The following is a 27,648-nucleotide window of genomic DNA, read 5'->3' on the forward strand; positions in this document are numbered from 1 at the left end:
AAATTCATCTTTAGCTACACGACAGTGAAATTTAAAACATCACCAGTGAAGAGAAATAAAAAAAAAAAACTACCAGAGATAAAAGACAAATTACTTACAAAGGAGTAACAGACAGAGTGAAGGTTTTCTATTGACATAATATATGCCAGAATACATTAGAAAGTGCCTTTTAAAAACCAAGGACAGTTGGGGGAGAGGTGGAGAGGTTCAAGCCAAATTCCTATATTTAATTAAACTAATAGTTCAGGCTGTCACATTGAGACATTTGGAATAGTACAAACATTAGGAGCATTTATAAGTCTTTCTGAAAGATATACTAAGGGATATGTTTCAGCAAGAAGAATAATGAATAGAGAAGGAAAGAGTAAAAGGAAAGAAATAACATTGAGACTCTTGAATGTTAATATTAATTAGCATTGACTGCTTCAAAAAGTACATTTATATTTTTTAAGTGAAATAAAAATTCCAGATAAAAATAACTAGGAAGAAAAGAGGCAGATAATTCACTGAGTAAATAGTGATAGAGTCAAAACTGCTTTCAAAAATAACAAGAGAGGAAAACAAACTAGCTAATTCTTTTTATAGGCCTAGCAAAAATTATAATAGCCTTATTGGTATATAACTGATATACAGTAAACTGTACTTATTTAAAGTGGAAATTCTTAAGAGTTTGAAATAAATGTGTATAAATGTGAAACTATCCTCACAATCAAAATAATAAACTTAATTTTGCTCCTTAAAAGTCTTCCAGTGGCACTTTGCATTTCATCTTTTTTTTCCAGCTCTAGCTATCCTTATCCACCATCTTTTTCTGGACATTAGTTTACATTTTTTAGAATTTTATGCGTATAGAATAATACAGAATATACTTAATGTACTCTATTTTGTTTAGCTCTTTCCACTCAGAATAATTGTTTTGAGATTCATCCATGATGTTACATGGATCAATAGTTCATTCATCTTATTTTCCTTTTTATGGATAGACCACAATTTATGTCTCCATTCACCTATTGATGATTTTTTTGTTGTTGTTTCCAACTTCTGACTATTGAAAATAAGAATAATGTCTTTGTGTGGGCATGTGCTTTCATTCTTCCTAGATAAATATCTACAAGAAGAATGAGTGGATGGTAAGGAAGACATGTATTTAATGTCTTAGCAAACATAAGCTTTTTTGCAAACTCTTTCCAGAGTGGTTGTATCATTTTACATCTTTCAGTTCTACTAGCCTTTTTTTGCAGGTTTCTTTTGATTTTCTACATGAACATTAATGTCATATGTAAATAAAGTTATTTTGAGCTCTTCCTTTCAAATCCATGTGCTTGTTATTTCAATTTTCTTGCTTTATTGCATTGGCCAGAACCTATAAGAAATGGTAATAGAGACATCCTTATAGTAGACATCCTTACTTTGACTTATATCTTAGATGGAAAGCATTTAGTCTTTCAGCATTAAGTATGATGTTAACTATAGGTTTTTCATAGTTGTATTTTACCATATTGAGGTTTCCTTGTAGTGCTAATTTGCTGAAAGTTTCTAAGATGAATGGGTATTTTATTTTGTCAAAATCATTTACATTCTCTTCTAAGCACTGTTTTATCTGCATCTCACAAATTTTGATCTCCTATTGTCTTTTTATTCAGTTCAAAATTCTTTCTAATTTCTTTTTGTTTTGTTTTTTTTTTTTCATTGACCTACTTTTTGTAGAGTTGTGTTAGTTTCCCGATAGTTGGGGATTTTTCAGATATCATTCTGTTACTAACTGCTTATTTAATTCCATTGTGATCAGAGAACATACTTTATATGATTTGAAACTCTTATGTTACCCCAGACTTAACTAACAGCCAAAAATAAAGTATATCCTTATAAATATTTTGTGCATTCTACACTCCTTGAGTAAAATGACTCTAAATGTCATGTAGATCAAGTTGATTGATAGTGTTGTCAACTTTATAGCCATATTTTTCTGTTTCCTTTTTTCTATCAACCAGAGAATGTGGGGTATTGACTTTTTGACCATAATCGTGGAATGTCTATTTCTTCTTGTTCTATTGAGTTTTATATCATGTATTTTGAAGTTCTGTTATTAGGGATATAAGCATTTAGGGCTGTTATATCCTCTTGATGAATCGATTTCTTTGTCATCAACCTTCTTTATTCCTTGCTCTGACATCTACTTTGTCTGATTTTTACTATAGAAATTATAGCTTTTTTAAAACTGGAAAAATTGTGTTTCTTTACCCATCCTTTTATTTTTAGCCTATTTGTATCTTCATATTTAAAGTGTTTTTCTTAAAAAAAAAAAATAAAGTGTTTTTCTTATAGACTGAGCAGATATTTGGATCTTGCTTTTCTTTATTTAATGTTTATAATATAATTTTTTAATTGGGATGTTTAGGCAATGTCATTTAATGAAATTATTAATATGAAGGAGTTTGTCTTTGCCACATTGCCAGTCGTTAAATAGTTATGTCTTCTTTGTTCTCTTTTCCTCTCTCACTATTTACTTATAGTTTATTTTTAATTATCCTATTTTATTCCCTTTGTTACATTATTAGCTAATCTTTGTTTTATTCTTAGTGGTTGTTTTAAGGTCTACCTTTAGGTAATATTATACCATTATACCATTTCATGTATAGAATATATGCCTTACAGTAATATACTTTCACTACCTCTCTCCTACGCTCCAATGTTATTGTTATTTTACTTCTACATGTGATATAAACTCTATTGTATATTGTTACTATTTTTGCTTTACATTATCAATTACCTCTTAAAGAACATAAGGAAGGAAAAAATTTCATTTCCATAGAATTCATTCCTTTGTGTAGAGTCAGATTGCCATGTGGTATCATTTTCTTCCTGTGTGCAGGACTTCCTCTAATAATTTACATTTTTTCCAGTGCTTGTCTGGTGGCAATGAATTCTTTACCTTTTGTATATCTGAAAAAGTATTTTTGCCTTTGTTTTTGAAAGATATTTTTACTGGGTGTAGAACTCTAGTTTGGGGAAGGGGTTCTTTCTGTGTTTAAAAGATACTACTTCATTGCCTTTACGGGTATGTGCTTCTTGCAGTCGATATGCTGTCATCTCTATTTCTGTTCCTCTGTAAGATGGTATTTTTCCCCCTCTGGCTGTATTTAAGAATTTCTCTCTAGGGGATCCCTGGGTGGCGCAGCGGTTTGGCGCCTGCCTTTGGCCCAGGGCGCGATCCTGGAGATCCGGGATCGAGTCCCACATCGGGCTCCTGGTGCATGGAGCCTGCTTCTCCCTCTACCTGTGTCTCTGCCTCACTCTCTCTCTCTGTGACTATCATAAAAAAAAAAGAATTTCTCTCTAAAATTTGTTTTCAATAATTTGATTAGGATGTGCTTTGGTGTATTTTTTTCATTTTTCTTGTGATTGGGGTTTGCTGCATTCATTGAACACATGGGTTGATAGTTTTCACAAGATTTGGATGATTTTTGACCAATACATCATCTTCAAATATTTTATTTTGTTCCTACCCTCTCCTTTGGAGACTCCAAATATACATATATTTTTCTTCTCGAAGCTGTCCCACAGCTCACTGATATTTTGTTCATTTTTTTCAGGATTTTATCTCTGTGCTAAACACTATTAAGCACTTTACCTATATTACCTCATTTTTCTCACAGAAAACATACAACTTGGGTAATATTATCAACCCATTTAGAGCACTAAATGTTAAGTAACTTATTCAAATTACAAAGTTAATCATTGGAATACCAACACTCTAACCTAGGCAGTCCACTTCTGGCTTTGTAATTACCACCGTTCATACCAAAATAACACAAGTAGGCATAGCTGTGGAAGCCAACTACTTCCCTCTCTTCTTTGCCTGAGAGACACATAACTTAACACATCTTAGTAGTAAAATCTTGCCACAATTCATAGCTCATTTTCCAAGGCTCTTCCATACTTGTACTGCTCTTCCCGAAGCATTAAGGGTGTGTAATGTTAGATGGCTTCAACCATGAGATCCAAGCCTTCCCTAGTCCCCCTTCCCAGATGTTAACCCAGATCCCAGGAAGAGTTGAAAGAACAACTGGAACTTGACTCAGTCCACTAACCAATCCACCAAGTCAACTCTAGACCTTTCATCTAGTTCAGTAAAACTAGAAATTCAATACTAAAAGATGTGAGGGTTGGGGAGCCTGAGTAGTTCATTTGATTGAGCAACCAACTCTTGATTTTGGCTCAGGTCATGATCTCAGGGCTGTCAGATGGAGCCCTGCATTGGGCTCCAGGCACAGCAGGGAGTCTGCTTGAGATTCTCTCCCTCTCCATGTGCTCCTCCCCCTGCTCGCATATGCACTCACTCTCTCAAATAAAAAAAATAAATCTTTAAAAAGAAAAGATATGACCCTTGTACATGACAATCCTTATCCCATCCTCTCATTTCCTTAAGGATATCTCTTAAAGATATTTTGACATTTGTCCAACTTTAAAAGCTTAGAAAGGAATTCCTGTCCAGGATAAGGAAGTGATAAGCACTAAAATGATCTCAAAATGTATAGGACAGAGTTAAATATAAGCTATAGCATCTTCATATAAAGACTTATTAACATAATAACTTTGCTACACTGAAAATATGCTTCCAAAAGTGGGAATCTAGGATAAGATGTAAAAATTCTTAAAGGAATAGGGAAAAGACAGAAAAGTCAGTGTTGTCTGGACTTTAGACTTCTCAGGTACAACTTGCCCCGAAGTTATCGCTTTTCAACCAATCAGGATAGGAAATGAATAAAAATATATAACCCAAGGAAGGCAATTAGGGCCATCAACCAAGGAAAAACCTGGAATATGGGAATCAAGAGAGCTAATCAAACTAGAGTGACAGGTTGAACAGAGGATTTAGTCAAGAAAGGATCAAGGTAAAACCTATTCATTTCTTTAACAGACTTAGTAAGCATCCTTCTAGATTGTGCCTAACTGAAAGGCTCTTAAAAGTGGCAGTACCAGGTTAGAAAACCAAAATCAATCAGCAGATACAGAAGGAGAGTGTTGGCTAGGAGAGGGCGGGAAGTTGGTAATTGAGGCAAAACGAACTGTACCAAAAATCAGAAATCATTATATTGAAACACTCAAGCTTCACCTGAATTCATGGCCACAACTTGGCTCTCTTAAAGTGGCCAGGTTTTGTTATAGGTTTGTGAGTGTCTGATAAATAGCCTCTATACTGGGTATTTTCCATTCTCCCTCCATCTTCTCCACTTTGTTCTGTACTCCCAAGAGCCACAGATGACATCAATGGGTTGCAGTGCTCTCTGGCTTCCCATTGAGTTTCACTGAGCAGAAGTCCTAGGGGACTAGGAAGTAAGTGTTGGATTATTTATACCTCCAGGTTCCTCCCTGCAGGGTTGCCACAGGCTAACTGGGCCCCCAGATTAAAGGGCTCAGATTTTAAAGGACAGCCATTTCTATGCAGCCTCTCTGGCTTCAATTCTGGTAATGAATTTGCCTCTTTATACCTAAGGTTGCAAAGTCACATGCTGTTTTCAGCCACTGAAAACTCCCTTGTTATTTTCTCAAGACCTGCCCATACCTCTGTAAATATACTCTTTCTTCAACTACCCTTGAATTACTCTAATTTGAGTGTTTCTTGCTGAGGCTATAAACATACAGTTGCTGAGACCCAGCACACAACAATGAGAAAGTAGATATCTCTAATACACAAAAGTAAATTAAATTTTAAAATGAGGTCATATGTTGAGAGAAAAAGAGAAGAAAGGAAGGGTAAAATAAAGAAAAGGAATTCCTGAGATTGGAGGAAAAGAAAAGACAATAGAGAACCAGTAACCTGGATGGGGCTGGCACCTGCAGCCAGACCAGATTATTCTGTAAGGTTAACTGTTTCCATTGGCACACTGGTCAGGAATCTAGAAATATGCAACTGGTGAGATCACTGTGGGTCAGAGGGGATTTGAAATTCCTCAATTGCTCAGAATTGTGACCATTACAAAATGCACTGTGATTAGAGTGAACAAGGCCACTCATCGGAAGTCCACTCTGAGTCTGTCCTTCAATTCCTAAAGCAGAGCACATAAAAATATATTATTAAAACATTTGAATCTGCTCACAGAAAAGAACACTCAACTCCAGGAAAGATATTATATTTTCTGAATAAAAACGCACATGCAGTAATTTTAGTGGGTTATTTTATTCAAACATTACTCTCTGGTGCCCCTGAAGCCCTTAGTTTACAAGATCTGCATTGCTATAGAGCACCATATCCTGCCGCTTGTTTCTCTTAAATAGATTTTGTTCTATTACAGTTGTTTTGGCCTCTAGGTATTGTTTTTAACTTTATAGATATTTGATTGTGCAAATTTTCCAGGTGCATTGTGGTGGGAAGAGTATCAGGCTATGGGTGAAAGCACTGGGTCCAGCATTGAGTCACCTATGTGACCTATGGTCAATTAAGTAGGGGTGGTAGTAATCAGTCTCATTTTGAGCATTCTTGCAATCAATGTCTTTATTTTAGTTTCACAAACTATTCATGCTCGACATAAAATAGGATACTGTGTAAATACAAAGGCTAATATTCTGATAAGGGAGAGGCTCCTTTGTAAATGTTATTAAAGCAAGTCACATGTACATTTCTTTTGTCAGCTAAAAATATTTCTTGAAAATCAGTTTTATTTAATTCTCTACTACCTCTATTATTTTAGTCTAACTAGCCCCAGGAAAATACATTTGTTGCAATTAACCTTTTACCTATTGAGTTGTAAGAATTTCAAAATTACTTGTGCAATTACAAAAATTTCACAACAGCCCAAGATGTTAGTTGTCCTTTCAAGTCTTCTATGCCAATGTATTAGCAAATTATTAGCAATGTATTAGCTGTTTCTTCCTGTATGGCTTTATTTGACTATTGAACTTTAATCTGACCTGACAAATTTATGGCAAAAGACTATATAATCTCAAGGATCTAGCACTGTCCTACAATCTCACTTCAGAATCATGGGGCATATTTCAGTAAATTACAAAAGGTAAAAGGAAACCACATATCTACACACTCTAAATTTTTCTTTAAGTATAAGAAACTCAAAGTGTTTATCTTTAATCTATCATCACCTTTCCTCCATTTGGTAAGAATTACGTTTTAAGTGCTTTATGGGTGACATAAATACCTATCATGTGAAAAATGCTACAGGGTAACAAAGTACATAAATCTTACTAGATACATTCTATTTTAGATTCCCTGATACACTACATCTTTCCTCTGTCACATATAATTGAAGTTAATAGTTTTGCTCAATTAGTTGTTTTCTATCTGTGTTCCACTAAACTTCTAAGAAAAATAATTTTTGGTGCCTTGTCCTAGCTGTATCCCAGGAGATTAGCATACAGTTCTTAAGAAAACAGGTATCTGAAAAATATTTGTTGAGTAAATGAATGGCATCCAAATTTGTTGGGAGGGAAATGCATATTTTTTATTTGGAGTTAATTATCAATACATGGGAAAAATTATAGGGTCAGAAAATAATTTGAAAAGGAGTGTTTCTGTGTGCTATATAGAGGAGATGGAATCTCAGTTCTGATTGGACAGAGGGCCTGCCCATCCCAGGATATGGTGTGGAAGCAAGATAGGGCAGGGGAGGCTAGGGAGGAAACCTGGTCTGGGCATGACATAACTGTCTCACATACCTAAAGTCATAGAAGTTCTACCCGAAGTTCTGAAAGGTGACCATGCTTGTTACAAAGCACATCATGAACAACACCATGAATTAATACTTTCTAGAATAAATCTGGTTATTGTGTCGTTGTCAAAAGTATACTTTGGTTGTCTTCTGGACTATATCATATGACTCATTAAATACAATTTTTAAAGGCATACTTTTGGTTCAGGTATGGATGGCACATAGACTTTACCCCGGGTGTCAATTGAAATTAATATCTAGCTAGAGCTGAAAAGGATCTATGCCATGTCACAGTTTGGTAGATACTGGCTAGAAATGTCCATCATGAGCATGGGATAGAGAATGGCTGCCCATGATCCTTGACTCAGATCAGAGACATGCCTGAATAGGTAAAGATTGTTGATAAGATGTCCAATCTAATGGGAAAGCACAGAAGGCAGGAACAATGCAAAAATGTCCACTATTTACCAGCACTATTCACAGTGTCATGGAGGCATCAAATACATTTGAAAAGAAAAATTACAAGTTTAAGGATTGAAAAAGAAGAGGTAAAACTATGCTTCTTTACAGATTATATACATGCAAGAATATCAATTAAAAAGCTACAGTCAGAAAATTACCAATTTTACCATCTATCTAATAAGATAGAAAGTTGACAAAAAATTAATATCATAATGTATATGTAAACAACTGGTTAGAAGATCCAACTAAGAGAATACATTTGTTCGCCCATAACTGTTGCTCACCTTCTTCTGTGGCACACAGGAAACTTGACATCCTAGCCTCCTGCAGGCAGACAAGACCATGTGACTAATTCTGAGCATTTTCAGTAGACACTGTATTTGAAGGAAACCAAATAAAGATAGATCTTTACAGAAGAAGGTGAGCTAACAATGTAGAAGGAAAAATCGAATTAGAATATCATCATTCTGTAACACCTAATAAGATTATTGACTTACATATGTCAGTATTAAATGTATTAAGTGTATGATTTACTACTCATAAATGTGAAAATGTAACCGTCTAATAAAGTAACCAGATGCTCATTATACTAATCCAGCAGACAATCTAAGCATTATAATCTTAACTAATCAGGTATTTAAATTTCCTGAAGTGATGCAATGCAAATTACAAATTACCCATCATTTGTCTCAATAAAAATGTTGAACATTTATCCTTAAGCTTTTATATCTAACTTCCAGTTTATAGGAAATGCCGGAGATAGAACAATCTATATTGCACCATAAGGAAACAACCATAAAAATTCAAAGACATGCAACCCACAGATTAGTACCTGTGTCTCTTCAAAATATTCCTTTCAAAGGAGAGAAGCTTATGGCTTGGATATGCTCATTATAATTCCAAGTGCTTCCTCATACTTCAAACTTCCCTTGTCCTTAGGTTGGGACCACACAGCCAATGGAGGACAGCAATTCTGGGCCAAGACAGTTAAGAGTCAGTGGCTCTTCTCCATTCCTTTCTTGGAGACCATCATCCAGATCTAGATGGCCAAATGCAAGGTAAGAGAGGGCCACCCAACCTTTGTTGAATTAAACAAGTTAAATGGCAGTCTTTGCCAGCTGTAATATCTAGCATTATATCTAAGTATTCTTAGATATCTTATCTAATATTCTTAGATATCAATATCTAAGTATTCTTCACTAATATTGGGCCTGTGCTGAATTTTAAAACACTCAAGGACAAAGCAACAGATGCACGGCATCTTTTGGATTGGATCTCAATCTGAATAAACTCCTGAAAAAATTATTTGGGAATCGGAGGGAGAAATTCAAATATGAACTCAGTGTTCAGCAGGATGTTGGGCAAAAGCAGAGTGACATGTGTGACCCAGCCCTGGGGAACAGAGCCAGGTAGAGAAACTAGCAGGAGACACCATGGGGTAGAGCTCACAAGAATAAAAAGGAGAGTCACACTGGTGGCAAAAGTCACAGAGAAATTTATCCATGGAGAGGGTCCATGTCTCAGTACTGTAACACAGCCCAAAGATGTGAGCAGGGTGCAGTATTTTGAATTGAGTATTCAAAAAAAAAAAAAAAAAGACTAGGCTTTAACCTAGAAGAAATAAAGAATCACTTCAAATTGGTAAGATTAATTATCTGCCATCATTAAAAATGGAGGTTTGAGAACCAAGATAAATCAATTCTAGGAGAAATTGTTGTGCACTTGGGTCTTATGGCTCATGGAGAGTGTGGAATATAGGTGGACCCATAGTTAATTGATGATTAAGGTGTCAGTGGCAAAGGGGAGGTTTCTTTGAAGGAATGGGATTTTGAGAACAGACATCCATAGACAAACGTATGAAAGGCAGAAGGAAAAGAGCAAATAGTCCATCAGACTGTGCACTCCCTCTTCTGGTCAGTAGCATCCAGAGGCACAAAAGATGCCTGCTCACTAGGCTCAGGCCTCCTCCGGACCTAGGCAGTGGGCACCCAAGGGCTGCCTCACCTCATAGAAACCCACAGAGTAGCCAGATGATGCTCTAGTAACTCTAATGACAACAGTAATTACAGAACAAAATGATGATGCGGAATATGGCTCACAGCATGAATTCGGTAACTACCGAATAAACAGGTAAACCACCTGAGTAAGAATGTGTAGTAGCTCGCTAATCGGAACTACTCCTGGACACTGCAGGACAGAGTTCCGCCGAATCAATGATTCTGCATTCATGATTTCTCATCCTTCTCACCCTCTCCTCAACATTAACCCCAGAGAGTCGAAAAGAACTCCCGGAAAGTCTGACAAAAATATATAAATCTATGTGAACAGGTACCTACATAGTGAATATATATATACACACGGGATCCCTGGGTGGCTCAGCGCTCTAGCGCCTGCCTTCGTCCCAGGACGTGATCCTGGAGACCCGGGATAGAATCACCAGTGTTTCTTCCTCTCTCTCTCTGCCTGTGTTTCTTCCTCTCTCTCTCTCTGTCTCTGTGTCTCTCATGAATAAATAAATAAAATCTTTAGAAAATAAAAATATATATGTCTGTTTTACACATAGCTATAAGTGTGATATATCTATGTGCATATATAGTGAATGTAAATGCATACATATGTACAACCATGGACATGTATATGTATGTGTATATATATATAGACAAATGTGTATATGTGTGTGTGTGTGTGTGTAACAAGGTACTGTCTCCACAAAATCATATCAAAAGAGAAATTAGAAGGATGAGTTAAACTAGAGTCAAGACAACTCTACTAAAAATTTCAAGATAAAAAAATTGGAAAATCCTGTGCCCAATTGATTGTGCCAGAATACCATTCCCTCCTTATCTGGTAGCAAAACACTAATTTTAGTGGAGGGGCAATATGCCCAACTAAAAGATGACATTTCCCAACTTGTCTGGCACATAGGAGTGGCCATGAACATGTAAACAGAAATAGCAGAAACAGGTATCTGTGGAAATACCCTTTTGGCCTATTGCTTTCCCCTTCTCCCGGGGTGGAACTCCAATGTGATAGTTGAAGCACCAGCAGCCACATTACACCACCTGAAGAAGTGGCTAAAAAGACAGTCTGGAAGTCCAGAAGGAACCTAGAATCCTAATGACTTTGGAGGGCTATCACACTAATACAAGAACAAAACGATTGTCCATGTATCGAAATTAAAACAGCAGTGCCTACTGCAAAAACAATTGCTTAACAGTGAGCCAATCTTACGTCTTTATTTCATGGATTCATCAAATATATATGAAGAACAGACTATGATTTATACATCTTGTTGGATGCATGGTACCAAAGTGAATTGGGCCAGTCTTTTCCCTTTAGAAATTCATAGCTTTGTGGAGGAAAGAGGCATGTAAAACAGTAATCACAATTTGATAAATAATCTAAAAGATGATGTAGCAAACTCTGAGCTTTATAGTTATTATACTTCAAAATATTTCTCTTCTGACATAATATATTTAATTCATATCATTTTCTATTTTCCAAGACCTTGAAAATACATTGAGAGTTTATTAACTATATCCATAATAACATTTGAAGATCATTGTTGAATTTAATTCAATTAAAAAAATGCGGGATCCCTGGGTGGCGCAGCGGTTTGGCGCCTGCCTTTGGCCCAGGGCACGATCCTGGAGACCCAGGATCGAATCCCACATCAGGCTCCCGGTGCATGGAGCCTGCTTCTCCCTCTGCCTGTGTCTCTGCACCTCTCTCTCTCTCTCTCTCTCTCTCTCTCTGTGACTATCATAAATAAATAAAAAAAAATTCAATTAAAAAAATGCCAAGGGGCACCTGGGTAGCTCAGTCAGTTAATCATTTGACTCTTGATTTCAGCTCAAGTCATGATCTCGAGGTCCTGGGATGGAGCTCCATGTCAGGCTCCAAGCTCTTTAGAATTCCTTATTGCAAAAGAGGTGTCTTCTGAAAAACACAGCAAAATGTTTCCTGTTCCAGAAGAAGGTCCATTAATAAATACGGGGTTGGGAGGGGAAGCTAACTTAGAAAATCACCATTTTGCAATCCCCAGTGTAATCCTCAATTCAGGCAAGGGTCAGGAGTGGTTGTTAATATCTCCAAGTGTGCCACATGCCTATCAGAACGACTACAGCATGCAGCACTGACAACATCCAGTCCTGGCCAGGGTGTGGTGCAACAGGATGCCCCATTCACAGCTGATGAGGACATAAAATGCTACAGCCACTTTGTAAGATTGAGAGTTTCCCACAAAACTCAACATACTCTTACCATACAATCCAGTGATCACTCTCCTTGATAAACACAGGTGTTTTCAGTAGCTTCACTTATAATTATCAACTAAGATACATGCAAGATGCCCTTCAACAGGTGAATGAGTAAATAAACTTGGTACAGACAATGGAATATTATTTAGCTATGAAAAGAAATGAGCTTCCAAGCCATGAAAAGACATGGAGGAAACTTAAAGTGCATTTTTACAGATTGAAAAGATCCAAACCAAAAAGACCACATACTATTTAATTCCAGCTATATACCATCCTGGAAAAACGTGAAACTAGAGATACAGTGAAAAGATCAGGGTTTTGGGGTGAGAAAGATGACTAGGTAGGACAGGATTTTTAGGGCAGTGAAAAGTATGTGATAGGATACCATATGAGACTGTAACAGTGGGTATATGTCAAAACCCAAGAATACAGTGAACCCTAATGTAAACTATGAATTTGGGGTAATAATGATGAATCAGGGGACACCTAAGTAGCTCAGCAGTTTGGCGCAGCCTTCAGCCCAGGGCGTGATCCTGGAATCCTAAGATGGAGTCCCACGTCAGGCTCCCTGCATGGAGCCTCCTTCTCCCTCTGCCTGTGTCTCTGCCTCTCTCTCTGCCTCTGTCTCTCTCTCTCTCTGTCTCTCATGAATAAATAAATAAAATCTTTTTAAAAAATTATGATGAATCAGTGCATGCTCACCAATTGTAACAAATGTACCACTCTGGTGCTGATGTTAATAGTGGGAGGGGTTGTGCAAGTGGGAGGTGAGGGAGTATACGGGAACTTATATATATACTGATATATATATATATATATATCAGTATATATATAAGTTATATATATATATATATCTCACATATGCATAAGATAAAAGATTGTCGGAAGCAATATAGTCACATGGTGCCCAAGTACCATCCCACAGTCTATTAGTAATTATAATTAGTTTGTCATTACAATGGAGAAAGCTTGTAGTCTCCACCTTCTCCTGGGGACTAAATTTAGCCTCTCTAGTAGTGGAAGAGCCCAGATATTACAACAGGGTGCAGTATGAAGTATTAAATAGTATATGATATTTCTGACCAAAAATGTTTAATCCGAGTTGAATCATCTATAAATTTAAATTGAAGTTTGCAGAAGATATAGGGGATAGAGGTCCAGTTAAATGACATCATGAAAAAAGTAAGTCAGACAAATAGAGAATACAGGACATTTTTTGAGACACCTGGCCTGGTCTTTTCAAAACATCAGTGACATACATATATTTTTTTTTTAAAGATAGAGCTATTTTTAAAGATAGAGTTATAAAAGAGATATAGCAGCCAAATGCAATGCCTGAAACTTGATTGGATCTTTAGGAGAAGTGGAGAAATATGGATATGGATTAATATTAGATGGTATTGTAGAATTAATATTAGTTTTATTGGGTATGATCATTTTATCATAGTTACATGTGACAATCTCCTGCTCTGTCAGTAACCACTGGTTACTTACATTTGTGGCTTCTCTGCAACTTACTTTGAAATCATTCACCAAAAGAGAAGAGGATATAAGAAGCAAATAGGGTAAAATGTTAACAACTCTTCAGTCTAAGTGTAGGTTCTTGGAACACTTACGTACTATTTCTTTAAATTGTAGAGTGCGTTGGAAACTTTTCTCAATAAATATGTGGGGAAAATAATGTGTCTTGATCATCAAATTGTTTTGAAATCAGCAACTGAGTTTCACTTTCCTAGCTGAACTATGGAACTAGTTCTAGTCTCTTATGTAGAAGGAAGGACTTCAATGTAGCCATTGGAGGGCTGACCACATGGCAGTGTTCCATCTGTAAATGACCTTAAGCATGTGCCTTCACAGGCCACCCCTTCACTGCAGGCCACTGTGGAAACTGAAAGCTTGGGATCCCTGGGTGGCGCAGCGGTTTGGCGCCTGCCTTTGGCCCAGGGCACGATCCTGGAGACCCAGGATCGAATCCCACATCAGGCTCCCGGTGCATGGAGCCTGCTTCTCCCTCTGCCTATGTCTCTGCCTCTCTCTCTCTCTCTCTGTGACTATCATAAATAAATAAAAAAATTTAAAAAAAAAAGAAACTGAAAGCTTTGGAGGTATGTCACACATTGCAGTTATGCCAACATGGCTTACACACAGGTAAATTCTTACGGTTGACACTCCTTTATCTGACAGCTATGGAAATAGTGAAAGGCACAGAAGGACACGTAAAACCAAAATAATTTAAGAGACAGCTTCCAGTTTCTAGATTGCTAGACTCTTGTGCCACTGTGGTGCAGCATTTCTGCAGGTAAGACTTAGGTCCCTTGGCCTTTCAAGAGAAAATGCTAGGTGCCTACTTCCAAGGTTAGTCTTCTGTGGACACAGCATAGTACAGTTCCCAAGTAGCGGTATTGTCATCTACAATATTTTTCTGTTATTCTTCTTCTATGGCTGTTTTCCTCACTTTGCTGACTTTCTGCAGGGTGAGGCTTGAGAGGTGGTAGAAGCTCAAGGGAGAGCCAAGGAGGAGTGGAGATAAGTTTGCTTATGGGCCTTGGTGTATGCATTTGTAAGAGCATGTATTTGGCCTGGAGACAAGGTCCCACATTCACTAACAGCCAAGAGGAAGAATGTGGCTCACATGAACTCTTATGCAAATCCTTCTCCCAAGCCCTCAGCAATTTCACAGTGGAGGCACAATAATAAATAAATAAATAGATGATAGATAGATAGATAGATAGATAGATAGATAGATAGATGATAGATAGATAGATAGATAGATAGATAGATAGATAGATAGATAGATAGGATACTGGTGCAAAAATAGACACATAAATCAATGGAACAGAATTTTTAAAAAAAACAGAAATGAGCCCACAACTATATGGTCAGTTAATCTTGGACAAGCAGGAAAATGTATGCAATGGGAAAAAGACTATCTCTTCAATGAATGGTGTTGGAAAAACTGGGGGAGAACATGCAAAGGAAAAACTGACCCACTTCCTTACACTGTACACAAACATAAATTCAAAATGGATGAAAGACCTAAATGTAAGACAGGAAATCATTAAAATTCTAGGAGAGAACACAGGCAGTAACCTCTTTGACATCAGCTGTAGCAACTTCTTACTAGACACATCTCCAGAGGCAGGGGAGACAAAAGCAAAAATGGGCTATTGGGACTTCATCAAAATATAAAGTTTCTGCACAGTAAATATATATATATATATATTTATATTTATATAGGTGAGAATATATTCTTCATATAAAGAGAATATATTCTTCATATAAAGAGAATATATTCTTTATATAAAGAATATAGGCTATTCTTTATCTTTATATAGGTTATATATATATATATATATATATATATATATATATCCCCTATTCTTTATCTACTCATCAGTTGATGGGCATTTGGGGTCTCTCCATGATTTAGCTGCTTATAAATATCAAAATGTATGTATGCCTTCAAATTAGCATTTGAAATTAACATATCACCTATATATATCACACAATGGAATATACTAGAATGGAACTATACATACAATGGAATACTACTCAGCCATAAAGAATGAAATTTTGCCATTTGCACTGATGTGGATAGGGCTAGAGAGTATTATGCTAAGTGAAATAAGTCAATGAGATAAAGAAAAATACCATTTTATTTCACTTGTATGTGGAATTTAAGAAACAAAATGAATGGGATCCCTGGGTGGCGCAGCGGTTTGGCGCCTGCCTTTGGCCCAGGGCACGATCCTGGAGACCCAGGATCGAATCCCACATCAGGCTCCCGGTGCATGGAGCCTGCTTCTCCCTCCGCCTGTGTCTCTGCCTCTCTCTCTCTCTCTCTCTCTCTCTGTGACTATCATAAATAAATAAAAAATTAAAAAAAAAAATTAAAAAAAAAAAAAGAAACAAAATGAATGAGCAAAGGGGGGAAGAGAGAGAGGCAAACCATAAGAGACTCTTAACTCTAGAGAGCAGTTAGTAAAGGGGAGGGCGGTGGGGGATGGTTGAAGTTGGTGATGGGAATGAAGAAGTGCACTTGCTGTCATGAGCAATGGGTGTTCTATAAAAGTGTTGAGTCACTATGTTGTATACCCGAAACTAACATTACACTGTATGTTAACTGGAATTTAAATAAAAACTTTTAAGAAAAAGAAAAGAAATCTTTCTATATCTCAATGATGGGGATCTTTGGGGTGATAGACTGCAAACTGAGTGCATTATCAGAGTCTCTTGTGCAAATGATAAAAATCAAAATTTGCATGGCATTTTACAAAATGCTTTGTTATATTTATTATTTCCATATTTTTAGCCTTCTTGAGAGTCAGATATCTGTAGGAATTCTCACAGTCTATCCTCTAACCTGAAGAGCTCAGTACATGCCAGAAAAATAAAAGAAAATCTTGGGATTCAAAGTGCAGTTTATTGCAGATTATTTAGGAAAGTTACATGTGTAGTGTGGTCAGAGGAACAGGAGCTTGGGAATCATAGTCTGGGCTCAAAACCCACTTCTACTTGTGAAAGGTATACCCCTTGGTGAGTTATGTACCTACCTGAGTCTCATACTTACCTGACAGGGCTGTTGTGAGGATTACATAAAATAGGCCATGAAAGCACACAGTGTTTAGTACTTGATAAGTATTTCTCATCAGAATGCTTCATGATTTTTTTCTAGTTGTCTGGTTGCCACAGTGCCCAAGGACCTACCTGGGAGTGGTATGTCTTCCAGTTAGTGTTTCCTACATCCAGGGCTTGCCTGTACTTTTTACTCAAAAGTAAAAAAAATGAATACTCATCAGGCTCCCTGCATGGAGCCTGCTTCCCCTCTGCCTGTGTCTCTGCCTCTCTCTCTGTGTGTCTCTCATGAATAAATAAACAAAATCCTTAAAAAAAAAAAAAAAAAGGAGGGGGGGAACACCTGGGTGGCTCAGCAGTTGAGCCTCTGCCATTGACCCAGGGCGATCCTGAAGTTGCCAGATCAAGTCCCACATCAGGCTCCCTGCATGGAGCCTTCTCCCTCTGCCTGTGTCTCTGCCTCTCTCTCTCTCTCTCTCTCTCTGCATCTCTCATGAATAAATAAACAAAATCTTTTTAAAAAAATGAATACTTCACATGCCTGAGAGTGTGGTCTCTTAGTTTAGAGTGAGGTCTCTCCAATTAGTGAATGATGGAGAAATGTCAAAACTTTTGTCCTGGGACGCCTGGGTGGCTCACAATTGAGCATCTGCCTTTGGCTCAGGGCGTGATCCCGGGGTCCTGGGATCAAGTCCTGCATCAGGCTCCCTGCACGGAGCCTGCTTCTCCCTCTGCCTGTATCTCTGCCTCTGTGTGTGTGTGTGTGTGTGTGTGTGTGTGTGTGTGTCTGTGTGTCCCATTAATAAATAAATAAAATCTTAAAAAAAAACTCTTGTCCTCAGAATGGTCACAAAGGGTAACAATATGTTGCTGAAAATTAATAATCTTTACAGAAAGCTGCATGAACTTCTTTCAAGATAAATCATATACTTTGGGAGCAATTTTTTTCCTACACAAAACGTATAGGGAAAGTCATAATCTTCCCTTGTTCTCCACATAAAAATCCTGTGACCCAGAATGCTTTCTCCATCACACTTGGATTTGTTTGGGGGGGGGTCCCCCCAATTTTATTGAAAAATAGTTGACATACTTCACTGTGTAAGTTTTAGGCATATGCAGGATGTTTTTATTTACATATATTGTGAAATGACTGTAAAACATTCAACTAACATTCATTTTTCTCATACAGATACGATAAAAAACAAAGAAAATCTCCTTGCGATAAGATCATTAAAAATCATAGGATTGGGATCCCTGGGTGGCGCAGTGGTTTGGCGCCTGCCTTTGGCCCCAGGGCGCGATCCTGGAGTCCCGGGATCGAATCCCACATCAGGCTCCCGGTGCATGGAGCCTGCTTCTCCCTCTGCCTCTCTCTCTCTCTCTCTCTCTGACTATCATAAATAAATAAAAATTTTAAAAAAAAATCATAGGATTTTTTAATCTTCTAATTAGAAACTTGTGCCCTTGACTACCTTCCTCTAATTCCCCTTCCTGCCACCCTCAACCTCTAGTAACCACAAGTCTGATTTCTTTTTCTATGAATTTGTATCTTTTGTTCTTTTTTAGTTTCCACATGTGAATGAGATCGTACAGGATTTGTCTTTGTCTGACTTACTGCACTCAGCATAATGCCTTCAAGATCCATCCATGTTGTTGCAAATGGTAGAATTTCTTCATTTTTGTGGCTAAATTATATATATATATACATATATATGTATACACACACACTTCACTATTGTAAGTAATATTGCAACCAATGTGGGAGGTGTAGGTATCGTTTTGAGTTAGTGCTTTGTTTCCTTTGGATATATTCCCACAAGTGGAATTGCTGGAACGTATGATAATTTTATTTTTCATTTTTTGAGGAACCTCAATACTGCTTTCTATAACTGCTTCAGCAATTTCCATTCCCAGAAACAGTGCATAAGCATTCCTTTTTCTCCACATCATTGCTATGTGAAAAAAATGAAACTGTACCCATATTTTACACCATTTACAAAAATTAACTCAAAATGGATTAAAGACTTAAATGTAAGACCTGAAACCATGAAACTTCTAGAAGAAAACATAGGGAAAAACTTGCTTGACATGGGTCTTGCTGATGATTTTTTGGCTATGACACCTAAAGTACAAGCAACAAAATAAAAAACAAACAAGTAGGACACATCAACCAAGCAACTCTTGCAAGAGTTAAATGAATTGAGATGTGCAAAACACTTAGAAGTTGTATAATACGTAGGAAGATTCCAAAAGTATTATTGCTATTATGATGATGATGATGATGATGATGATCACAATGCTAGTGGTTGTTATTTCCTTGAGCAACTGTAGTCTGTTCTAACGTGGGTTTTGTAGGTGTACATATCTAATTTCTACGTGAAAATAATTGTGTAAGAATGTGCAGGTGTAGCACAATATGATTGTCAAAAATCTGTCACCAAAACAAAACAAACAAACAAAAAAGCTTCTGTTGTTTTTTTAAAAGGTGAATCTGTGAAAAGAATTTTATTTATTTGACAGAGAGAGGAGAGAGAGAGCACATCTGGAGCATTAGCTCCAAGAAAAGCCTGCTCTGATGGTAAAGGCATGGACTCTGTTCAGGAGACCTCTAACCTAATCCTGATGTTACCTATTTTATTGGCTAGCTATGTGACCTTGAATAAAGCTACTCCATCTCCACACATCCACACCCCCCCACCTCAGGTCCTCACTATAAAATAGAAATAACTACCTGGTGTGACTTTCAGAGGCATATTGTGAGTATCAGGTAAAATATATCAAGACCTTATTTGTATTACAATACTATTTCTATATTATTGAACAACTGCCTAATGAAAAGCATATTTCTAGTAGATATGAGATCATCAAGTGAATTCATATAATAGAAAAATGACTAGACTGAGAATTCAGATCCTTGTTTTTACTAGTTACATAATGTTGGGCATTGAGTCAAGGTTCAAAGACCTTATTTCTTTAACTATAAAGCTGTCCTACTAATCTGTGATCTCCCTGTAGGTCAAATTAGGTTATGTGTAGGAAAGTGCCCTGTGAATTGGAAATACTCTTGTTAGGATAAAACATTTTCATACTCATTACTTATATAATTTAGAAATTCAGTGACTGTAGTTGTTGTTGCTAAAATATGTATTTGGGGGATTAAAGTCTCAAAGGCAAATCTCTTTGCATTAAATGCGTTATGTGCACCATGCTTGTGCTTTCTCACTTGTCTTCATACAGGAACCAAGTGACTATTTTTTAAGATTTTAATTATTTATTTGAGAGAAGAGAGAGAGAGAGAGCATGTGTACATGAGTGGAGGGAGGGGCAGAGTAAGAGGGAGAAGCAGACTCCCCACTGACCATGACCTGAGCAGAAGACAGATGCTTAACGGACTCAGCCACACAGGCGCTTCCACCCAAGTGATCTTTTAAACACATTAATCAAACCATCTCACCCCCCTTGATAAAAAATATCCAGAGGATTCCAAATGTACTTAGAATAATGTACAGTTAACCTATCAAGGCCTATAAGCCCCTCCATGATGTAGCAATCTCCTCCTTCATCTGCTTCCCATCTCTCACTTTCTCTACCTTCTGCACACTTTCTCTACTCCAAGGACCTTGATGAGACCCCAGAGCACATCAAGCTCTTTCGTATAGGAGGGCCTTTGCACAATAGTTCTCTCTAACAAGAATATATACTTTCTCCTGATTTTTGCATAGTTGCCCCTTCCCATCCTTCAGACGTCAGTAAGCTCTAACATGTACCTTTAACACTGTGTGTTCTATTCTCTTTGGCTTCGTTCATTTACATAGTTACAGCCAAAGGTATTGATAGCCCTTCTTGATAAATGTCAGCAAACTTTGGGAGAGATGATGCTGAACAACCACTAAAACCAGAGAAATCTACTTCCATGTGACAGGAAAAGAATCTTCATTCGCTTCTGTAAAATTCCAAAGCTGTTTTTTTTTTTTTCAATTTTTTTTGCAGCTATTAGCTCCTGTGTTCCAAGACTAGGAAAACAAAACAAAGAAATGTCTCTACCAAGTTTTGCCTGCAGTATTTCGAATTATGACAGCTTCCCTTTTCTTGAGATCCTCCCGTCTTGCCAAGGTTCCTAGCCTCCAAGAAAAGACCTTTCTTGATAACTATAAGACTGTGAGGAGCCCTGTTATTGATAAAACAGGTATCAGTACAGCTTCCCGGGAAAGAAGCTTAGTAGGCACTGGTTCCACATATGAACTATAACCATTGTCCCTAAAAAATCAGCTTGTTGTAAATGATTAAATGACACTTTTTCTTCTTTTTTAAAGATTTTATTTATTTGACAGAGAGAGGAGAGAGAGAGCACAAGCAGGGGGAATGGCAGGCAGAAGAGGAGGGAGAAGTAGACTCCCTGCTGAGCAGAGAGCCCAATGTGGGGCTCCAACCCAGGACCCTGGAATCACAGCCTGAGCTGAAAGCAGATGTTTACCTGACTGAGCCATCCAGGTGCTCCAAATGATACTTATTCCTAAATATGGCACTCCTATGCTGTGGTTACACTATCAATCTCTCCAATTACATCCTGCTAAAAAGAAGACTTGGTCCTTTTTTTTTTTAATGGAAGAGCCAGAATCTTGTTGAATTCAGGCTTTCCTTTTTTTTTTTTTTTTAAAGATTTTATTTATTCATTCATGAGAGACACAGAGAGAAGGTAGAGACATACGCAGGCTCCTTGCAGGGATCCTGATGTAGGACTCGATCCCAGAACTTTGGAATCACCCCCTGGGTCAAAGGCAGACGCTCAACCGCTGAGCCACCCAGGCAGCCCGAAGAGTTAGTTCTTACTGAACCTATAAAAATAAGTACATGGCCATAAAAGAGGAAGGATCTCAGTAATAGCCACTTTGATAGAATCAGTCTTCTGCTCTAAATAGGCTCATGGATAAAGGAAATTAGTATCTTTCATGTTGTCAATAAATGGTTTGATTGTTTATAGATATACAGTGGTTAGAGTAAATTTCATTCCATATATTTGTCTAAGCTTAACCCATATTAAGACATTCATCTGAAATCCACTTCAGAATTAGAATTAGTCTACTGAACACTTGTTATTTTACAATGTACACTAAGATTCCCCATAAAAGAATAGAGAAAAGAAAAAAAGGAGGGAAGGAAAAAAGCCATTAGAAACTCTTAATGATAGAGAACAAACTGAGGGTTGATGGAGGGAGATTGGGTGGAGGATGGGCTAGATGGGTGATGGGCATTAAGGAAGGCACTTGTTGTGATGAGCACTGGGGGTTGTATGAATTCAGTGAATCACTGAATTCTACTCCAGAAACCAATATTGCACTGTATGTTAACTAACTAGAATTTAAATTTTAAAAAAAGATTCACCATAAGACATCTTCTAGAATTCTGAAAGTATTGGTTGGAATGAGATCTTCAAAAAGAGTTTTATGGCAACTTATATGCATATGCATAACTTCCTTCATTGAGGATCAGAAACAGATCAAGAGGAAAGGAAAAGACTTCATATGCTCATCAGAAAATAGAACATTAACCACCTTTAAATTTCTCTCATTGAGTCCATCATCCAGCCCTATGAAATTATTTCATTCTACTGGATCTTGGTCTGAGTCTGTTTTTATATTGTCAACTACTTCTGGACTAAAGAGGCCCGAGGGACCAGATTCACCCCCTGCTATGGCCTTATAAGTGTGGCAATGTCAGCAGTTCATGGTGGGAGGCCCATACCAAGGAGTCAATTTCTTGGAACAGCCCTTTGCAAAGTGACTTTTTAGTGTTTCCTGCTATATGTGTTTTTCACAAGATACAATTTCTAGCTTGTAGCACCATAGCCTTCAGGCAGATGAGAGTTCAGAAACTTCCTATTGATTACAAAATTGAATGGACCTAATTCAATTATTTTGGTAACCAAAAGTATCAACTGGAGGAAAGAGAAACCTCTACATTTTGGTGTAAGACATAACCACTTTACATTAATTTGGTTAATTATTACAGTGAAAGCATAACAATCCCCAGAGCCCTTCTTTCCATCCTGATGATTGTACAATCTGTGATGAAGCAAATATGTATTAAAAAATTTTCTCAGGAAAGGTCTAGTTGCCCTTTTTTGATCTGATAGCTTTTACCCACATTTTCTCAGGGCAAATCCTCTAATGGGGCTAAACTAAGGTAGAAATGAAGAAATGTAGAGCATACCAACTATACCACATTGTTCTCAGCATCCCTGTTGCCACTGATTGCCATGCCATCGATTTCAGCTAAAAGAACAAGCCTTAGGTGGTTTCATCCCCTAAGAAGTACCAAAGATGGCTCTGAGTATAATAACACCTCAGCTTTATTTTTCTAAACAAAAACATAGCTGAATGGTTGCATTGGATACCTTAATAGCTACAGTTACAGTACAGTTTTTTTCCCCCAAATAACAGAAAGGGGTGCCTGGGTGGCTCCGCCAATTAAGCGTCTGACTCTTGGTTTTGGCTCAAGTCATGATCTCATGGTTCTGGGATCAAGCCCTGCATGGGGCTCTGTGTTCAGTACAGAGTCTTCTTGTCCTTCTCCCTCTGCTCCTCCACCTCTCTCTCTCTCTCTCTCTCTCTCTCTCAAATAAGTATATAAAATCTTTTTAAAACTTAAAAACAGAGAAAACTAATAATATTAATTAATTATGGGACAATTAACAAGAGACTTAATAGCTTTCAGATGTGATGAATTTTTATTCTTTGTTTTAACAATTCAGTAGCATGACAGAAGTTAGCCAAAGGGCTTAGAGTACCTGACAAGGTAAGAATTCCCAGTCTCTGGATGGATTACAGTAAGGTAGAGAATAGTTCTTGTTTACAGCAGACTCAATCCATCTTCTGGATGGATTACAGTAAGGTAGAGAATAGTTCTTGTTTACAGCAGACTCAATATTCTAAGGCCAATTTTAAGTTACTAGGTCCCTCATCTTTGTTACACATGCATTTATTTTGCTTCTTAATTTGAAAATATACAGTAATATGTGCATATGATCTTAAACATATAGCTACATAACAATATCATGATTAGCTTTCAACCTTAGCTTTAAAATATAATTTACTTAATCATCATATTAAAAAATTAGGTATATACCACATTGACCTTATCTTCTCAATTCCAGCCTTAGAAAAAATAAGTCAAAACCATACTAGGTAACTCTACCCCTTTGCTCTATGAATTTTCGTTTCTTTAAAAATTTTGTAGAAAACCAAAGATTTCTCATAAATTTACCCTACTAAATATTAATCCTAAAGTCTTTAAGTCATTTAAATTGACAATAGGAAGTAGCACAACAGCTACTGATATTAAAAGGTTATCAAAAAGATAATATGAATGAATTACAAAAGACAACACAAGTAGGGTAGCTAAGTCCAAACAATTGCCAAAACGTACAATAAAGTCATCATTTGTTGTAATTCAACTTAACTGAAAACATTCGCATTCTTCATAGCCTGAAATATTTTGTGGAAATAATGATAACTTATCTGACTCATAACCAATGTGAAAAAATTAGGATATTTATTAACTAGGATTTTCCATGAGAAAAGCCAAGTCTTGGGGTGCTGGGGTGGCACAGTTGGTTAAGGATCTGACTCTTGGTTTCAGCTCAGGTCATGATCTCAGCATCCTGGGATCAAGCCCCACATCAGACTCCAAGATCAGCATGGAGTCTACTTGCAATTCTCTCTCCCTCTCCCTTTATATCTCCTGTTCATGCTCTCTCTCTTTAAAATAAATAAATAAATCTTTAGGGGGAAAAATCAAGTCTTACATCAGATGCAATAAAATAAAATCGAGCAATTCTGATGCTTACTTGCATTCCACACATGGTAAAATCAGGGAAAATAGATAAAGCTATTTATCAAACAAGTCTCATCATTTCACAGATTACCTTGGCTAAGAGTAATGTGTAAATCTGGATTTATATGTAATTCTATATTGAGTTCCCTAGCTAAAAATGCTTTATACAAGTTTTATTAATACATTTTTGATAATTGCTCATGCAACACTTATTTCTATTCCTTTTTCTTATTTTTAAAGGTAAATACCTATATAGTGAGAACAAATCATGAGTTTCTGTAATTAATTCATCTTCTAGAATGTGTTTAAAAAATCCTCCACTGATATGTAAGGCCACAAACACAAAAGATCCCTGAAGTACCTAGTCACTTCCCCTCTGGAAGGAAAAGTTTTCTCAGGTGGAAACACAGAAAACTTGTAGCGATTTTGGTCCTAGTTCAAAAGTAAACATACAGGGAGTCACTTGCAGAGGCGAGTCTACCAGTTGACAAATGCAGGCTATGATTACCTAGCTTTGAAAACACTTTCTTCTAGACAGGTAGTTGAGTCCGTTGGAAACCAGATGGGTGTTGGCAAAGAATCAGATATTTACATCGTTGCAAATGAAGAAGGACAGCAGTTTGCGTTAAAGCTTCACAGACTGGTAAGAACCTCCTTTCGAAATCTGAAAAACAAGAGTGATTATCATAAACACAGGCATAACATGTCCTGGCTTGTTAACATATCTAGTCTCTCTGCCATGAAAGAATTTGCCTATATGAAGGCATTGTATGACCGGAAATTCCCGGTCCCAAAACCAATTGATTATAACGGCCATGCAGTGGTCATGGAACTCGTAAATGGCTATCCTCTATGTCAGATACACCATGTGGAAGATCCTGCGTCAGTATATGATGAAGCTGTGGAACTAATTGTCAGACTTGCAAATCATGGACTGATTCACGGAGATTTTAATGAATTCAATCTCATTTTAGATAAAGATGACCACATCACCATGATTGATTTTCCACAGATGGTTTCAACCTCTCATCACAATGCTGAATGGTATTTTGACAGAGATGTTAAATGCATTAGAGATTTCTTCATGAAACGTTTCAGCTATGAAAGTGAGCTTTATCCAACCTTTAGTGATATCAGGAGGGAGCACTCCCTTGATGTAGAGGTTTCTGCCAGCCGCTACACAAAGGAAATGCAGGCAGATGATGAACTACTTCATCCAGTAGGTCCAACTGATAGAAATATTGAAACAGAAGATGAGTCTGAATTCTCACATTCTGATGAAGAGATATCAGAAAAAGCAAGTGTTTGTAGTTTAGAAAATCAGAGTGATCAAAACTCTACAGATGAGTCAACTGACTGTTGTGTATCATCTGGAGACCTTCAACAAATAAAGGAAGATGATTTGTCAGAGGAGAGTGCTGATGCACACAATTTTGAATTAGCTGAACTCAGTCAGGCTTTAGAAGAAATAGAAGAGCAGGTCATTGACAACAGTTCTATAACTGAGTATTCTGAGGAAAAAAAACAAAACTAAAAATGACACCAGGCAAGATGGTAAAGTAAGTCAAGGAGGAATGCCCATGGGCTATGAAGAGTATAAAGATGCATGCCCTCATCTGATTGCCTTGTCCTTAAACAAAGAAATCACGCCTTTCAGAAATGAAGAAAATACAGAAGATATTAAACAGTACAGAACAAGAATTCTGAGTGTTACATCTGTGGGCAGTGTTTTAAGCTGTTCAACAATTCCTCTGGAATTGGTGAGACAGAAGCTGAAATGTCAGTTGACAAACAGCAAAAATCAGCTGTAAGACATCGATTGCAAAAAGGAGAAGCAAATATATTTACAAAACAATGAAGAGAAAACATGCAAAATATTAAGTCAAGCTTGGAAGCAGCCAGCTTCTGGGGAGAGTAATATATTTAAGATCTTGAATATTTTTCAAAATGTTACTATGATCCCCCTTTTAAGACACCCCTTCACTAGTCTTTTCTAGACCAAGGCAACTAATATTAATGAGACTGAAGTAAGAGAAATTAAGGAGTCAATCCCATTTACAATTGCACCCAAAAGCATAAGATACCTAGGAATAAACCTAACCAAAGAGGTAAAGGATCTGTACCCTAAAAACTACAGAACGCTTCTGAAAGAAATTGAGGAAGACACAGAGAGATGGAAAAATATTCCATGCTCATGGATTGGAAGAATTAATATTGTGAAAATGTCTATGCAACCCAGGACAATTTACACATTTAATGCAATCCCCATCAAAATACCAGGGACTTTCTTCAGAGAGTTGGAACAAATCATCTTAATATTTGTGTGGAATCAGAAAAGACCCTGAATAGCCAGGGGATTATTAAAAAAGAAAACCATAGCTGGGGGCATCACAATGCCAGATTTCAGGCTGTACTACAAAGCTGTGGTCATCAAGACAGTGTGGTACTGGCACAAAAACAGACACATAGATCAATGGAACAGAATAGAGAATACAAAAGTGGACCCTCAACTTTATGGTCAACTAATATTCGACAAAGCAGGAAAGACTATCCACTGGAAAAAAGACAGTGTCTTCAATAAATGGTGCTAGGAAAATTGGACATCCACATGCAGAAGAATGAACCTAGACCATTCTCTTACACCATACACAAAGATAAACTCAAAATGGATGAAAGATCTAAATGTGAGACAAGATTCCATCCAAATCCTAGAGGAGAACACAGGCAACAACTTGGCCTTTTTGAACTTGGCCAAAGTAACTTCTTACAAGATATATCCATGAAGGCAAGAGAAACAAAAGTAAAAATGAATTATTGGGACTTCATCAAGATAAAAAGCTTCTGCACAGCAAAAG

At 37.1% G+C, this 27,648-nt stretch overlaps 1 protein-coding gene across 1 annotated transcript; it reads left to right on the forward strand.

The window, feature by feature from the left end:
* Positions 1-10,176: 10,176 nt before the first annotated feature.
* LOC121498631 (serine/threonine-protein kinase RIO2-like) lies at positions 10,177-26,733 on the forward strand. Its single transcript, XM_041768609.1, is given in 5 exon segments — positions 10,177-10,256; positions 12,189-12,348; positions 25,230-26,312; positions 26,314-26,578; positions 26,581-26,733. Coding segments are annotated over 5 exon segments (1,719 nt in total). The 3' UTR covers positions 26,712-26,733.
* Positions 26,734-27,648: the final 915 nt, after the last annotated feature.

The sequence above is a fragment of the Vulpes lagopus genome, chromosome 9 (genome assembly GCF_018345385.1).
Source record: "Vulpes lagopus strain Blue_001 chromosome 9, ASM1834538v1, whole genome shotgun sequence".
In the NCBI taxonomy this organism is placed as follows: Eukaryota; Metazoa; Chordata; class Mammalia; order Carnivora; family Canidae; genus Vulpes; species Vulpes lagopus.